General features: G+C 41.5%; 1 protein-coding gene across 1 annotated transcript in view; it reads right to left on the bottom strand.

The window, feature by feature from the left end:
• The window catches only part of drosha (drosha ribonuclease III), a 76,327-nt gene extending 61,293 nt beyond the window's left edge, over positions 1–15,034 (bottom strand). Inside the window, exons 1-13 of the mRNA XM_041065625.1 lie at positions 14,987–15,034; positions 13,413–14,268; positions 13,262–13,330; positions 12,652–12,946; positions 11,238–11,379; positions 9,950–10,110; positions 8,607–8,687; positions 7,244–7,330; positions 6,911–6,997; positions 4,597–4,668; positions 4,165–4,246; positions 3,523–3,597; positions 2,198–2,367 (exon numbers count right to left, since the gene is read on the bottom strand). Coding sequence (XP_040921559.1) covers positions 2,198–2,367; positions 3,523–3,597; positions 4,165–4,246; positions 4,597–4,668; positions 6,911–6,997; positions 7,244–7,330; positions 8,607–8,687; positions 9,950–10,110; positions 11,238–11,379; positions 12,652–12,946; positions 13,262–13,330; positions 13,413–14,266 — 2,175 coding nt within the window. The 5' untranslated portion in view covers positions 14,267–14,268; positions 14,987–15,034. The remainder of the gene's footprint in view (positions 1–2,197; positions 2,368–3,522; positions 3,598–4,164; positions 4,247–4,596; positions 4,669–6,910; positions 6,998–7,243; positions 7,331–8,606; positions 8,688–9,949; positions 10,111–11,237; positions 11,380–12,651; positions 12,947–13,261; positions 13,331–13,412; positions 14,269–14,986) is intronic.
• Positions 15,035–17,634: the final 2,600 nt, after the last annotated feature.

Below are 17,634 nucleotides of genomic sequence, written 5' to 3'. Positions count from 1 at the left end.
CTGTAGCATAAGGCGTGATGAGCTGTGCGGCAGATGGCTCAAGGCCCGGGCTCACCTTGACATGAGCCGCGCTCGCTCGGCACAGCCTGCATACAAACGTTGATTTGAGAGCAAGAGGTCACCGGCTAACTTTGATTCTGCCTTTAAAGCGACATAATCAGGTCTGATTGGCTTGATGGAAGGCTTGGTGATTGCCCTGTTTACAATCCCGACACAAATACAAGGTAAACGCTAATTTATATGTACTAGGCCATATAGCATACTGGTTCTTTACAAATGATTTAACGCGACATAGCTGATTGAAGGTCGATGACATTTGTGCCCTCCCTTGTGGGCCATGCCACGGAGTGAAATAATCACTTGAGCGTGTTTGACTGGCATCGGACACTTTGATTTGGAGCACCATGTGACCTTGACATGACACAGCAGGTGAAATTTCAACAAAATGAGAGAATGTATGGACAGAGCTGGGCACCCTACCTCTGAAAGGACATTTTAGTGATTAATGAGCACCAACTTTTTTTTTTTTTTTTTTAAACTATGCCTCCAAGAACATACTTTCTTGACCAGATTTGAGGGTTAGCTAATAATTAATAACTAATAATTAAACAGTTAATCGTTTAAATGACTGCTTCCCATTTTACAGCTGTGGGACTTTGCTATTTCTCTCTGTTTAAAAACATTTTCGACACACTATCATTTTGTACATTTGGTTGGATAAAGTAATTTCACCTCGAGTTTTAGGACCTTGTACTTATCGCTGTGCCCAAGTCAGGATTTTTCAGAGTCGACTCAGTTGACACTTCTAACCAACACACTCCCTTTCACAGGTAGTGCCAGTTCAGCTGAGTTGCAGAGCAGCCACTCCACACCATACTCCTGTACACGATTCTCATGATTTACCAAAAAAAAAAACTCATGTTTTAATGTCTTTGTTCATCATCTGGGATGTGAAAACATCACATTTCCACACAGTCAGTGAGAGCTGGCTTGCTTGGTTAGCTCAGTTAGGAAATCCTACCACACCAGGGAGTGTCTCTCCTGCTTCTCAGCTCTCCGGGCTTCTGACAGCGCTGTCAGCCGGACACTGGAGCTGAGACTATCGCAGCAGCCAACAGAAACAAGTTGCGCGGCCCTGCCTCACGCTGTCTGGCATTGTGCTGCTCTCTGTTCCCAACACCCGTCTTTGGCCATTTTAAGACAAGACTTGGTTTGTAAAGTTTACAGCCTGCCACGCTGTTACTCCAGCGTTGCTCTGTGAACTGTGTGGCAGAAAAAAAACAACAACAGTGCGGCGAGTCGACTCACAAAACCTGAAGTCGACTCGCTGCGTTGTCAACTGATGCAGTGGCTTTTTGGAGACAGTCCTACTTGTGATTGGTATTTTTCAACATTTTCTTACTGTTCTCTGGTATTTCTGACTGACAAAATGCGAGAACTGACAGATCCATCCATAAAGCAAAAATCTGTTAATTACTATGAATTGTGGGTGATACAGACAAACCTGGAATGACAATAATTTGATATAAAACATTAAGAGACAATTATTTACTAGGAATTCGGGACAATTCTGCTTGTTTCTAAACTTTTAAATGTAATCAGATGGTAATAAAATAGCCACTTAACAAATAACCAACAAACCACCAAAAGGAGAGTCACAGTGCAGGTAACCAATGCCAAAGGTAGCTCTATTCTGGACAAACAGAATAGTCTTTATATAGAAGAACTCTGAATAGACTTTGACTGGCAGCCCAATCTTCAACTTGAGTGTAGGGATGGAGGACTATTACACTCCCACCTATCTGGAAAACCTGACAGCAACAATTCAGTACTGCCAAGAAGAACAGTTGACTCAATAACTCACCCATGCCAAAGGTTACACAATCATATTCACTGTTCATATGCAACCTTTTAGCTAGCAATGACATCTTCACCTTTACCCAAACACAATTACTGTACATCCTTTAAAATATGGGCCAGACAAGAAGGTTAGCCGACTTCACCGTGACATAAACGCTTCGGCCCCCGAATAGTGCTGGTGACAGCAAACGCCCTTGGGGATAATAGGTGAGGCTGCTCATGTCACAGGCTAACATGAACAGCCTTATTCCTGCAGTGTCGGGGTTGGGGGCGACAAACGCCCTTGAAACAGCAGACAAGGCCACCTCCTGTCATAGCAGAGAAGCTGAGGCCTCACCATGCTCGGGTTGGTGACGATCATGCCCTTGCACTCCTCCGCGTATTTCTGCCACTCCAGCTCCTCCCACTGCAGCATGTCTGCAATCTCCTCCTCGGGGACCAGGGGCTTGCTGCTGCGCAGCAGGTAGAGCAGCACCTGATGCATGGACAGCACCTCCTTCCCGCCATCTAAGATATAAATATTAATTAGAATAACTACAAACCAAAAATAAAGACACAGAAACTGTTAATTGAAAGAAATGCAAAAAAAAAATCCCAGTCTCCATAGCTGCAGTTGTGGAATTAAACAAGCTATGACTTTTGTTCAAGGGAAAATATTTCACTGAGCTTACATTCAATGCATTCTTTCACTGTTCAAAATCCCTGGCCCAAAATCAATGTTCATGTTGGAGTAAGTCTAGCTTTTTAAGCAAGCATCTCACCTCGCCTCACCTCTGCCAACGCTGTGTTTTTGAGCCAATATTACATGCTGTGAAAATGTCCCTATGCATCACAATTGCATTGTTCAGGAAACGCACAGGTGAGCACAGGCGCTGATAAAAGGTCGGATGCCATACAATACGTGAAGGCACATAGTAGCACGCACATGGAATTATATTCAAATCTGTATAACAAAACCAAGAGTGGGCTGACAGTCACATATGAATGCATGTGCAGTGAAATAAAGTCAAAGTCGACCAAATCAAACAAATTTAAACGAGTTTAACAGACACTCATGATGATTGAACTGATTGGCCTCCATCTACAAGTGTTCACACGGAGAAACACTCAAAAAGTCCTGGAAATGCATTAAGACAAGAACAAATGCACATACACTCTCACTCTTCACTGTTCACTTTCAAATACACCATCATCATGCTCTCACTGTAACTCCCCGTCTCCCCTCGCTCTCATTCTCTCAACAGATCACATCAGAAACATCAGATTGGACATTTTTGTTTTTGTAAAAGAGACAGATAAGTGTTTGTTGCAGACTAAATTGGGAGAGCTAGGAGAGAAATTGTTTTTTGATGGAAAGAAGGTAGGTGGCACGGCTGTCATAACAAACTCTGTGGCAATATCACAGTGCACCAGCACCATCATGTGTGTCAAAGATGAATACCACGCAGCTACACAGCTGCTCAGTCTCTGTAAGCGAACCTCCAGAACACACCACAAATACCAACATCAGATGCTGCAATGCTGGGAACAGACATTACCGGAGACATGCATCCTTTTTCATTCCAGTAGCAAGTGGAAAACTGTGTTACCCCTGACCACCAGAGGGAGACAAAAAGAAAAGAAAAGCAGCTTAGGATCTGTGTAGGTTGTTAAGGGTCTTACCGGGTAAGAATCGGACAAAACGGGGCATGAAATGGAACCGCTGGCATCCAGAGGCCCCATTGTCGGACTCAGGACCTGGACAAAGGAGCAGATTTTTTTTTTGTCGCTGATTCGGGCAGACGACATCTTTTCACAAAGAAATCTAACATGCATTTCTCAGAAGTTAGAGATTAGGAGTGTGAAGTTATGGCTGAAATGACAGTCACAAATTGTGTTTATCTATGCTTAAATGAATATGAGATCACCTTATGACCAATTAATGCAGAAAACCAGGTAATTTCAAAGGGCTCACCTTCTTTTTCTTGCCACTGTACATAATTAACTGACCACTATAAGGAATTTAGAAAATATATGTTTATCAAAATAATGTCTACAGGTCAGGACTCGTAATGTTTCCCCATAAAAACAGAGAAAAGGGATCCAGTAGTCAACCAGGGACCATTTGTGCTACACACAACCTGCAGTTTGAAACATGAGATCATTTCTTCCCTCATACTGACCAATTTCATGCATGAGCTTGAGAAAGGCCGGAGGGACTTATCTGTAATTTATCTGTAATTTAGGGGCAGACAATCATTCGCAAAACATGAAGCTTCCACCATTTGTAGTCTGTAAAACTGGCCCTTCTTTCAGGATTCATACCTGTCAGGTTCCAGTCATACAGCTCAAGAATGTCCCGGAACAAGTAGGAGGCAAAAAGCTCCAGGCCTCGTACACAGTAGTTCTGGACACAGGAGAGAGACAGAGACAGATTTGACAGCAGCATTTTGTGAGCATACAGTACAGGGAGACTTAAAAAAAGCAAGAATGCCTTAATGTAGATATGACTGATAAGTAAATCCAGTTCTCTAACTTTATCACATAAGCCACCTTATCGATGTAATCAACTTCAGCAGGTTAAAAAAAATCTCCTTTCCCTCTTCTAAAAGGATTAGCACCTTTGCTCACCCAGGCACTGAAGTGTGAGGGTTACGTGTGGCTCAGCTGTGCTCAGACTCAGCCGTTTGAGATAAAAACAAAAGGGGTGAGAAAGGGGAGAGAAAGAGCCGAGAGATAAAGTGGGGTTTTACTGACCTCCGGTGTCATCTCCTCTATGAAGTGAATGGTGTAATCTATGTTGAAGCGGATCACACGGCACAATGGAATCTGTGATGATGAAAGGAACAGAGGACGAGGAGAAGAAAGGATGGGCCGACTCATTACCATGGCGTTAGGCAGAGGTTACAGCTTTTCAAGGAAACTCATTAAAACCTCATATCTGCCGTGAAGCTTGCCCAAAACGGCGCTCACAAGCACATGTATGTAAAGAAAAAGTATGTATGTTCAAGAAACCGCACTCTAACCCACTGCAGTGTGTATAAACACGCACAACCTTTGGTCAGTTTATAAACCCAGACATGTACAAACACTTAGTCCCACAAATCACATTCCTCCACACACACAGATGTGCACCTGACTCTTGAAAATTAAGTAACTCAAATCTTGCTAAATAGATAAGCCTGCTCTTCTGTGTTTAATCTCCCTAGTTACACGGTCTTTGTTGTCAGAGCGCAGGGGTCCATTTTAAGAGATTAACCTGGGAGTCACATTCATTCTTGCCCATCCCGGCGGCTAACTAGCAGGAGGCTAATATCACCACGCTCTGAGGTTCCTAATCCCCACACTGCCACAAAGCGTTTACCCCAGCTTTTAACAAGGGCTGCTTAAATTATCCAGTTCAAATCATGCCTAATCCTCAGGGCTCTTTTCAAGCTGGACGGATATTGACTGAGTAGTTTATTATTCAAACATGCAGGAAAAACACACACGCGCAGACACTGACAGACACACGCACGCGTATATATGAACACACAAATATTCGCATTTTGAACACATTTTCAACAAACAAGGCTTGGTTGTCTCCTGCCTCTAAACTTCCTCCTTGGGGGGGAAGTTTAGAGGGGGGAAAAAAAGTCAGGCACACAGCTGAAATGGCTACAGAAAGAGAGGGTCCTTTCAAGTCACGACCTCTCTAATGTTTGACAGTCACTGATGGGCCTTCAAAAGTGAGGGAGCGGACTTTTCGACAAGGTCAGCACAGCAAGAGAGGAGCACTTTGTCCAGGCAACAAAGAAGCCAACCAAAGCCAAAAGCCGATTTGAAGTTATTTTTGAGGAGAGTGGAGTTAAAGGAGGGGATTTTTCACTCAAACGCTGACCTAAATTATATGTGTTGCCTTAATAGACATGTGGAAGGAGAAATGGTATCGTATGTGGCCAGTGCAGAGCTGACTGAGCAGCAGTTGGTCTGTGTATGGAGAGAAGTAATAAAGCCAGTCATGGACCTGGCTGCTTTACACAGCAGAGTTTCACGCAGGCAGGCACACACATCAAACAGAAGAGAGAATAGAATTCACAGTAGATGTGGGTGGAATGCCAGGACTCGGATATATAGCTGAAACTAATAAAAAAATATATAGACAAACATTTTTTTTATGATATGATAACATATAAATCCATGTGACAAATGTACCTCAGCAATTTGTTTTGAATTAATAATGGATCAGCTGCACCCTGTCTGTCACTTTTACTCGTCATGAAAGAATCTTAGCTTATGACACAAGACAAAAAAGTGAAGGTTTACCAACCAACATGTCCCAGTTTAATAAAGAGAGCACAACTGAGCAACAGTGTCCTGGCTTTCTGGTTCCTTCTCAGTTTACAGTTTTGAGCCCTATGCAGCCATCAGTATGAATCAATGATGGACAAGAGCTATGTAAAAGTTATTACCTCTTACTTTTAAACAGCCTTTTACTTTCTTTAATGATATGACCCTGAATTTTATAAAACATGATCAAATCATTGTGATATGATTTTTCTGAAGGTTGATAATCAATAATCTATAAATTACCAAGCCATAGAACTAAAATAAGAACCTCCAACAGTGCAAGTCAGTGTTGAAAATTTAGATTTGTCCTTACTATTCCCATCACATGAGCTTTTGGTCTTAACTATGTACAATGCACAGCTTGTTTTGTGCATAACATGCACGTGTTTGTATATGAAATGACACCTTGACGCTGAAACGTGTTTTTTTTTAAGCTTGTGGAGAAGTTGTACCCTGTAAACTTCTTTGTTTCATCTTTGTGAGGTGACACTTTGAAATAAAATAGTCAACTAAACTCAGCGTGACACCAGCCTCCAGAAACTCAATGTGAAAGGAGCTGCAAACTCCAAGTAACTAAATAAATAACAGTGACGTAAAATATATTAAAAAAAAAACAGGCATAACTGAGAAAAATGACATAGTGGCATAGTGACACCCACTTACTGTCAAAAATCTGAAACTACTGTGGTGTAAAAATTCATGGTTTATCGCATATACTGCTCACAATTCAAAGCAGGCTTACGTTAGTGAGAGGTGTGTGGGAAAAAAGTGAGAAGCCCTCGAACAGGTACTCGTGGTCATCGTACTCGATCACCGTCGGCCTGTCAGTCTGAAACAGAAAACAACAGGTGACACAAACACACAACGCAACGACACACCGCAGATGGATCTGCCATGACAACGGATAAAACACATTATGTAAAAGAAAATTGTGATACTATATTCAAATGCTGCAACAAAATAATATGGAAACAGAAGGAATCGTATTTTTTCATCATTTTACTGCGTGTTGTTATTCAGATAAGCATTTTTTGTGAATGATTTTAGGGTCTGGACAAAAAAGACAAATTCATACCAGGAAGTTGGTAGGAGGAGACACGGTGATCCTGTAGTGAAATAGTTTTCCCGCATTGTTGTTCATTGGACGGCACTCTTTCACAGGCTGAAAGAAACGCACACAAGTGACAATGTGAAATTAGCACATCATGTACGTACGCTCCGACCTTACATTATGATTTAAGAGAAACAAATTATGATTGATAATTTTTGTCTTGTGTCAAACAGTTTTAGTGCTGCAACTACTGACAATTTCTATCTTTACAACTAAGAAGCTGCAACTTGGAATTATTTGGCATTTTTGCTTTAGAAATTCTTCTAATTATTTATCATCAACATAGTTGCCAATTCATTTTCTGTTGATTAATTCATCTTAGGATTTCTACCACTAATCAGTTGGTTGATTAGACTGAAAAACAGGGTTTTTTTTTCCTCCACAGATGAATGCAGTTATGCTGAGGGATTTTGTTTAGTGTAGAAGTAAAAGAAGAGCAAAACATATTTGTGGAAATTACTGTGCAATTACTGTGAACACAGAGATGTAAAAAATATTTCCCAGTAATACCTGAGGCTTATGACTAAAAAAAATTAGTAGACATCCTTTAAAGAGCACAATCATACTGACCATGTGCAGTATAAACCTAAAAAAAAAACAACTAATTGACCTATAATTTACAAGTCAACCAAGACCGTAACGAGCAATTTGTGAACTACTCGACTTACAAGGGAGCAAACCCTGTTCATTTCCCAACCCAAATAGATTTTTAAGACATAACATGACCTTGCAAAAATGGCTGGTGAGTTGAAACCTACAGTACTACAGCCAAGATTTGCCCGCATTTGTCTGGAGGCTGATGTTAATTTACCTCCTTGTAAAATACTTTGCCATAGGTTAAAACGCTCATTAAGTAATCCATGACCTTCACTGGTCATCACTGGCAAGCAAAAGGAAAATTGTCTTTACTTCCTGCTAAACTCCCTTATGCCTTAAACGTAAATGCAATTCAGGAATAATATCACACCTATGATTAATACAATATACAAAACATCTTTGAGACTTGTTGACAAGGCATCTATGTGGGAGTTTTTGTTCCAAAACACACAAAAACAAGAAAATGAGTCATGGAAACCAGAAATCTCAGCAGCTGGCAAAATAATCGATGAACAACTGGTATAGACCAACTCCCCTGCCAAATTTTTACAAATGTAATATCATCATTTGGTTCTTTGGGATGATAAAATCTTACATATTGTCCCTTTAGCACAATACAAAATAGCCTCTGCATAGAGAATACATTTAGGCTGACTAGAATAATGTCCTTGCTCCTGTGTGGCACAACTTCAAGGTTATGAAGGGGTGATTTATTCACAGCGTGTCATACCTCCTCCCCCGGGTAGATGCTGTGGCGGATCCCTGTACGTCTGGCCTTGGCACTGCACTTACACAAGGGACCATCATTCATCTGGACAGAAAGAAAATACGTAAATCAGACACAACTGCTCCACTTGCCACGTATAACGCAGGAGCTGCTGAACATTTCAAAACTGCACACTCCTGACCTTTATTTCTTCACTGGAGTTTTGAGTTTTAAGTTGCCCTTTGTGATATTGTCAGGGCAATGTGAAGGCAAACTCTGACAAAACGGTCTTAACGTTTTAATAAAACACATCACACACAATGAAAAATTGTTGGAAAGCTGGAAATGAAATATCTTTGCAGGAAAAACAAACTCTTCAATAGTCTGTGAACACTTTTCAAACTGTATAGTTAGATATCAGACCTCAAACTGCCTCATCTACTGAAGACGTATTTACTAAAATGATTTCAAAAGCTCCCAGAAACCTGAACTTGGTGCTGACAATCAAATACTGTTGGAAATGAATTAAATATTTGATAAAGTATTATATCAAATATTCCAGCGCATTCTCTAGCGATACTGAGGCTGAGGCGCATCCTTCCATTATTTCAGATGTTTTAGTCTTTTTTTTTCCACTTTTTCTCTGCTAATATTGACCAATGCTTTAGCCTGGACATTTTTAGCTCCAGCATTACTGCAAATAACTGTCTTACAATGTGTTATGATTCATAAAGCTGTTTGTTTTAGGATTGTATCCAACAGCTGATATTATTTTTCCTTTAGTCAGTTACAGTTGACCGAGTTACAGCAGCTTATACTCATTAACTAATACTCATTTGCAAAAAAAAATGACTCATATATGCAAATACATGTTCTGTTTGCACTGCACACTCAATGAACAGTGGCCTGCTTCAGTGATGGTTGGATGAAAGTACAGTTTTTGCTGTTGCCTTAGGAAAAACGTTATCAGCACAATTTGTGATAAAGCTGTGAAATTAAAACGATGTTTAAACTGAAAGGATGCAGGTTTGATTTAAATGAAGTGGATTATATTATGTACTGGGACTTTCATTTCAGCACCGTGCACTGTTTAAATATCCTGGCACAGTAGCTGTGGTTTACCTCTAGGGGCAGTATCAGGTGTTTCAGATTATCTACAGAAAATTTCCCCTAATGTCAGGGGGCCAAATATTTTTGCCGAATGGCCCGATTTGGCCGCTATTTGCCGACATCTGTCCTATATTATGATGTCAATACCAATCAGATCTGTTTCAAAAGATAAATACAGAAGACAGAAAAGCAGAATTCAGTTTTGTAACATAATAAATGTTATAAAATCAAATATCCTTTTGTTAAGACAGACCAACCTGTCCTGGGTCGTTGTACCACAGCTCCTCATGCAGGCGGTCGGGGTGAGCTTTCTTTCTCTTGATCTCAGCAATGACATCAAAAACCTCCGAGTCAGAGCTGCTGGAGCAGGTGCTTCCTTCACCATCTGACTCACAGTCTGAGTCACTGCTGCTGTCGTCTGGAACCAAAGAGCAAAAAGGTCTTTAATCATTAGAACGTTATAGGGCTGACAACTGAAACATAATTCGCTGAGCCGGAGCTGGTCGAGTGCTTGCTCAGCTGTGCCCTCACAAAGTATTATACAACATAAAGTCTCTGTAAAGCAATCTGTCACAATGCTTTCAAACTGTCTGAACCCTGTCTTTGCCAGCTCTCGTTGAGGGATAATTATCCACAAAATGCCGATGAAACAGTAAACTTTCATTTCTTGATATTACTTCAATGAAACAAATAGAGTTGCATGATTTACCAATCGCTATATGGTGGGTTAATTGTTTAAATATTCTAGTTCATTACAATCTTCTACTTTACTAGCCATCTGCAAATTTAAATAGAGTTGTATGATTAAAAGTTGCCAATACTGACATCTCGTTTCTTTATTTCTCTCACACTTGTCTCTCTCCCTTACCAAAAAGAATCCTCACACTGAAATGAGGATTATAATTACCATTCAGCTGAATAGTTTGTGGCTTTTAGCTAAGCAAAGTCTTCATTTTTTATCAGCATTTTAACTTGAGTACTTGACTGTGAAGTCAGTGCCCGGAGCAACATATTTAGCAAATTAGATCTCCCTGAGCGAGACTGATACTATTGCGGTGCTGAAAGAGACAATCAAGCTGACAGCCCTGCAGATAACATCATAAACACTGAACTTAATCTTTGCCTCAGCCTAATGCACTGCTGAGAAGACAGCAAGGTTTTATGTGCATCAATAACAAAAGGTTGTCGACAGATGTATTAACTGTTAATTGTTATTTAGCTGCTGCACTTATCCAGAACAACTTACATGCTTACAAAAGTAACAAGGCAGCAAAGCATGAGCAGGTACACGTTTCAGTGAAGAAACCAATCAGTGGCTGCTGAGGGTTAAAAAAAATGTGTATGTGTATTGAATTGTGCTGCATGATACAAAGAGGAGTGTCTGTTTAGCCTATCCTCTGTGATTTGAATGGAGTCGACAAAATAACAGAAACACCTGTCAACATGCAGGCGCCACTGTTGAACCCGCACCTCTTTAACACACACAGACTGCACTTGTTTTCCTTATAAACATACAAATGAGTTTAGTTTGGCAGCACTGCCCACCTGGATCCTCATCCAGTTTGGTCTTGGGTGGCTCCCATTTCGGTCGAGCAGCCTTGGCTCTCTCCTGCCTCCTCCCCAACTCCTCCTCAAAGCGCTCGTACAGGTCCCGCAATTTACTGGTCCCCACGACTGTGGAGTCTCCCTGGAATAAATCAATTCAAACAAAATACATGAAAATTTGTCCAGCTCATAATGGCGCAGTGTGTCCTTGGCTATTATATGGATGTCACAAATGCACTCAGATATGATAGAAAAAAAAACTAAATTCAAAACTACATTATGTCACAAAAAGAGAAAAATATCTGGTCGGTTAGAAAAGTATATTTGGGCATTGTGCTTTCAGTCCTCAAAGATTACACCACTGTGACCTGCACTCTCACTGCCACAGACCATCAGTGTGATTCAACACCCTTTTGGGGCAACTACAGTAACTGGCTCCCGCAGGCAGCATCCTCACTGTCACAGCAGAAGTGAGAGAGACATCACAATAGTAAATTTGTTCATGGACGGGCAGAAAGCTAAAGTTAGTTTTACTGAAGGACAGGTCAGGTCTCTGCCAGAATGTGTAATTTGTGGGAAGAAAGTAGCTGAGGACAGCATGAAACAACCATTCAGAGACTACTGGTAAAGGTCAGAGTTTTAGAAAAGAAAAGGAGTTGGCACCATCCGAAAGACATCAGAAAAGCATTTGAGAGAGCAGGGGGTGATTTAAAAGGGCGACTGAGGTGTCTTTTGAGTGCTCACTATTAACTGGAAGGCTGAAAGCATAAAGTGTTAGAGAGAAACCAATACAACTCTTTAAAGAACCAGTGTGTAGGATTTAGTGGCATCTAGTGGTGAGGTTGCAGCTTACAACCAACTGAATGCCACCCACCTTCGCCTTCCCTTTCCAAGCATATAGGAGAAACTATTCAGGTAACTTAAAAACAAGAAAGGCCCTCTGTAAAGCCCGTGTTTGGTTTATCGGTTCCAAACTGTAGAAACACGGTGGTACAGTGTGGTGAGCTCCGTGGAGGAGGACCCGCTCCCCATGGAGCTATGAAGGGCTGTTTCTAAGCTACTGAAAACACAAAAATTCTTAGTTTGAGTTCATTATACACTAATGAAAACATAATTATGAATATTATTTTCAATTTCTGCCGACAAATCCCCCTAAATCCTACACACTGGTCCTTTAACAACACCAAAGATTAGGAAAGTTCCCCTTCGTAGTCAGTTGGATAAACATATCAAAGAGAGCTGTCCTCAGTGTTAATGGACCATATGTTCAATCCAAAACGAGCCACTCTCTTGTCTAACCTCAATATTTTTATGACTATGACTATCAAGTGTATAATAGCAATTACATATTACAACAAACAATTAGCAACTGAACATGGGACACACATAATTAATACCAAAGTGCCAACAGTACCACTTGGTCCATGGGGTCACTGGAGTAGTAGTTCTCAGCGTGGGTGCAGCGGATCCAGGCAGGTTTGAGCAGCTCTTCCTCCTCTTTCTCATCATCCCCCTTCTCTTTTTCCTTCTCTCTGTCTCTGTCCCGTTCCCTCTCTCGCTCTCGGTCTCTGTCACTGAAGGCCTCCTCAGAGTCTCTGCTCCTGATGGAGGAGTAGCTGCGCTCTCTGCTCAGGCCTGAGGAGCCCTCCGACCTCCTGTCCCTCTCTTCTTCCCACCGACCACGTTTCCTGTCTCTGCTTGTAGATCGACTACAAGGGACACAAAACAGAATCACAATGAGCAGAGATGAGAGGTAAAATCTGCACCACATATATGGGGTATATCATGTCTCCAAGGACCAAGTTACGGCCACACTTGAGTTAGCTCCATTTGCTAAATGAAGATCATGAGGGGAATTCTGCAAATTTTACAGTTAAAAACAATTTACTACTCGATGGAGGAGCCACAAATCCTGACATAATGACATAAAAAAAAGGATTTTTATCTGTACATGTCTGTAAGTGTTGAATGGGGATTAGTACTTTACAACTTTAATAAGGCAAAAAAAGCAACTACACATGTACCTCCGAGGCCTCTTTCTGTGTCTGTCAGGTGACTGGGATCTCCGATTTTCTCTGTGACGATACCTCTCTCTGTGAACAAACACAAATAGAGTAGTAAGAAAGAAAATCATTTCACAAACTGATCTCACTCAGAAGAGGGCCGTCTGTGTACCTGCTGCGATCCCTGCTCCTGTGTCTGGGGGGAGTCCGGCCTCTGTCATACTCAGACCTGTACCTTCCACCCTCTGGCCTGACACGCCTGTCTGGACTCCTCCCACGATCTTTCCTCTCTCCAAGAAATTCCATTTTGTGCCTATCACCATGGCTACCGTAGCCATAGCCCTTCTGCCTGTGGTCATCGTGGCGATACCCTCTTTCTGGAGATCTCCTGTTGTCCATGGGTTTTTCATACTTATACTGCCCCCCATGCCTGAAGCTGTGGTCTGGTTTAAATGAGCTGGGGTTCTGGGTATAGCCAGGGCTGAAGGTGGGAGGAGGGAAGGGGGGGTGGGGAGGATGGGGGTAGTTCATTGAGTATGGAGGGTGGTAGCTTATAGACTGAGAAGCCAAAGGGTGAGGCATGGGCGGGTGTGGTAATGGTGGTGGGGGCACAGGTGGCATCATATAAGGGTGATAGGCATTCTGTGCAGAAACCTGGGACCCTGGTGCTGGACCACCTGTGGAGCTGGGCAAGGGAGGAGGTGGAAAGTTAGGTGGGGGTTCTAGGAAGCCTTGCCGGACTGGGGGCTTGGGGAAAGGTGGGCGTACTGGACACTGGTTAAGAGAACTGGGAGTCTGGGATGGCGCGGGAGGAGGATACTGCATGAAGTCAGAGTGTGGTGGCATGTAGCTGCTGTTTCCATGGTAGCCTGAACTGGGAGGAGTCTGTGGATCGTACTGGTAAGGGGGTACAGGAGGCTGGGGAGGGGGTGGCCTTAGGTTTGTGGGTCGGTAGCTCTGAGGGGAGCCATGCTGACCTGGGGCCATTCCTCCCCTGGGACCCCCACGATCCTGATGGAAAGACATGACTGTGGGCATGAAAGAAAAAGCAAAATGCAAAGCTTTACTTTTTAATACTCTGATTTGTGTAGTTAGTGCGTGTGTGTGACAATTATTCTGAGGGACCAACTCATCTAGTTGCGTTTTTGTTGTGAAATAACTGGCTCTCATGTCATTCTGGCGAAAGAGAGCTTGATCTGCATTGACATTATTCCTATACTATAAAAATGCCACAATGCTAGCCTTCATCTAGAGGCAGAACACACATGACAGTGCCAGGTAAATAACCTAAAAGGAGCGACAAAGTCCAGCGTTTACGTTTACCACAAGAAACACCAGAACATCGTTACACGAATTGTTTGCTCTGCTTCGTTAGCTAACTAGTTAAAACAGATGCCATTTGTCGAAAACACGTGTAGAAAATAGGAGCATAACTGAAAGCAACTGAGTTAATGTTACTGTCAGGAAACAAAGCAGTCACTCTGGGCCAGTGTTAACGTTATTTTTGGAATAACTTCGACAGATAGCTTAAAGCTTCACCGGCTACCCGGTGACATGTTAGCAAGCTAGCTAGCACATCATACTAGGATGCGCGTGGGAGAAATTACCCTCGAAAATAAGCAGAACTAGCAACAGACATGCATCGTTGCGTCTTCACGACTGATAGAAAAAACCCCACAATTACACCAGCTTAAAATGTCTTAAACGTGACTAATTTGTACTGAGCTGTGCAGCACAATGAGTTACCTGTTTCTGTGTCCCACGGTTACCCAGTGGTCGTGTTTCCGGTCGGAACGGTCAGGAGTGGGAACACGAATTGACCAATCACATTCAGCGATTTGGTCGCTGGCCAATGAAAAAGCGGTCCGGGTTTGAAGTGTTTCTCGCCGGGTTGACCCCCCACTGTAGAAACATAAACAAATCACTTTCTCACGGATGATCGCCGAAATATGAAATTGACGTTTTCATTACAAACAGTGGTTCATGTGTTCTCTTCTTACGATTAAAGCCAGTGGTGTGTGATTTCAGTCGAGCAGCAAAAACTGGACTTATCTTCGAAAATAAAGCTTCAGGGCTTTTACTCACTCTGACAGACCTGCTTATTTTCAGGCATTTTAATATATTGACTTATATGACATTCACTCATTTTACAAATTTAGAGCGAGCAGATTAAGCATAACGATTCACTGTATTTCATTAAAGTACAGTACAGAAACAAATTTGTCATCCAGATTGCTGTGTCTTTTAAGTGAACACATTTACTTTGTTTGGCAGTCCTGAAATCCCACGTTGTTTATCAGTGACTGAAAAAAGATGGCAAAGTTTGGGTGGCAGGAGCAAACATAGGAGAGACATAAAAGTCTCTAATGTCCAAAAATTTCTATTTGTGAAGTAGAGACTGCAAAGCACAGATGAATTTGACAATAGAAACTCTTTGCATTCTTGTGTTGCTTGGTTGGATTAATGGTTAATGTCCAACATACATGTCTGTATTTGACTTAATTGTACTGACATTGACATTGACGTTGTTATTATTATTGTTGTATTTTTAATCTTAGTCTGGAAACTGTGCATATAATGTCAAGCTTGTCTTATTTGTCTTTTTATGTCTTACAGCGATTTAAAATAAAAAAAGAAAGACTAAAAACTGTTACTATGTATTTATGCCATATGTCCACTAGAGGGTGGCAGAGTCTTTTTGAAAAAGCATGGCTATATATTGCGCACAACATTACCATGGAAACACAACACATAATCATTTTCAGAATGAATGAGGCATCAGCAAGACCACACAAGGTTCATTTATTTCTTAAGGCTAAACTCTGTTACTGCATTTTTAAAGAACCTGGGGAACATTTTGGCCTCAATCCATGCAACCTTTCCTCCATTGTTCTGAGTGGGGGAACCTATTAGACCTCTGCTCGGCATTGATCTGAACCTGTCTCAGGAGATGTTGGTCTGAATACATGGCTCACAGCCCAGTTGTTAACCTCAGTGTGCGGTAGCGTTGCCGCCTTCTCTGCTGTGATGTTATGCACCACACATTCACACTGGTTGAATCACTATGGAAGAGCAAGGTTAAAGTGCACAAGCCATTTTGCTCGAAGGAAACACCTACATTCTGTTCTGACCACTAATCGCCTAACTTGGGAGATCATGTGTAAAAACATTTATCATGTCTGCTTGTTAGAGGGATAGTTAAACTTTGAGGCCAAAAGTATGTGGACACCACTGTCCAGTGGTTTGTTCTGCTTTTCCTCTGGTGGTGTGTCATTCACACACATGCTAAAGATGAGAAAAGGCACATTTTCAACTGGCTTTGGCTTGGTTTTCCTCTGACATGTCTGATGGTCAGCAGAGCTCCATTATGATTCACTTCAGGTCGAATCAAGCAGCATTAATATTCTCTGCTGGTCATGCTCTCTCTCTTTCAAAAAAGATAAAAAAAAGGATTTTCTCTTTCTCAAAAGAAATGCAATATCATGTCAAGTGCAGGCATCTCCTGCACTTGACATGTTTTCAAAGATTAATTTGAATTAATTACAGAAAAATGACATCATGGAAACATAAGAATAGGCTAATAGGGTGTCACTTCTTTACCTTCTTCATTATTAGATTGCCCCATCAGCGGACTAATCTCCTTTCTGATTTGAATAATTTACAGATTATTTGTGGAATTATTAAACACTTTAGTGTTTCATAATAAATGTGACATTTACCAAATGTCACATTTATTTACTGCCACTCCTCATGAGAAAAGCAGAACCCAAACAATAAACAGAGTGTTGATTCTGCATCAGCGCTCGGCAGTGAAACAACACCTCTGCGGAGTGAGGCAACAGGTAAGAACACAAGGCAGACTGCATTTTCCTCTTGAGCTGGCTTTGTCGAACCTATTCAGCATGGAAATACACATTAGCTTTCCATCATTATGATTTATTTTTGCTGAAAAGGTCAAAGTGAAAATTGTGTTATTTGGTTGTTTGAATGACACAGTGAGAGTAATGTACCCGTGGGAAGGTTGAGCCAGTGAATTTTTACATGCAACAGGTTCAGCCAAACAGATGGGGCGAGATCTGAGGTGACATTTAACAGTGAAATCAGGAGGATTTAATTGATAGGTTTAAATGTTAAGATCTGATTAAGCACAATTCATTCATGGTCATCTGTAGACAGTAAGTGAGAAAAATAACCTCACATGTCACATTACAAGTAGGTTTTTAATTTAATTTAGTGTTTAAAAATGTAATTCATAATTGGTGCAATTATTCCAAAGCAAAGCTTTCATCAGCAGTTTCAGAGGATACATATCTTCTCCATAAAGCATTAACCAAATGCAAAATGCAAATACAAGATAAAGTATCAGCTTATCAACAGCCCATCATGGCCTCTGT

Source organism: Toxotes jaculatrix, chromosome 20 (genome assembly GCF_017976425.1).
Source record: "Toxotes jaculatrix isolate fToxJac2 chromosome 20, fToxJac2.pri, whole genome shotgun sequence".
Classification (NCBI taxonomy): domain Eukaryota; kingdom Metazoa; phylum Chordata; class Actinopteri; family Toxotidae; genus Toxotes; species Toxotes jaculatrix.
The sequence above is the reverse complement of the archived record's forward strand: the minus strand, read 5'-3'. Positions and strand labels throughout refer to the sequence as shown.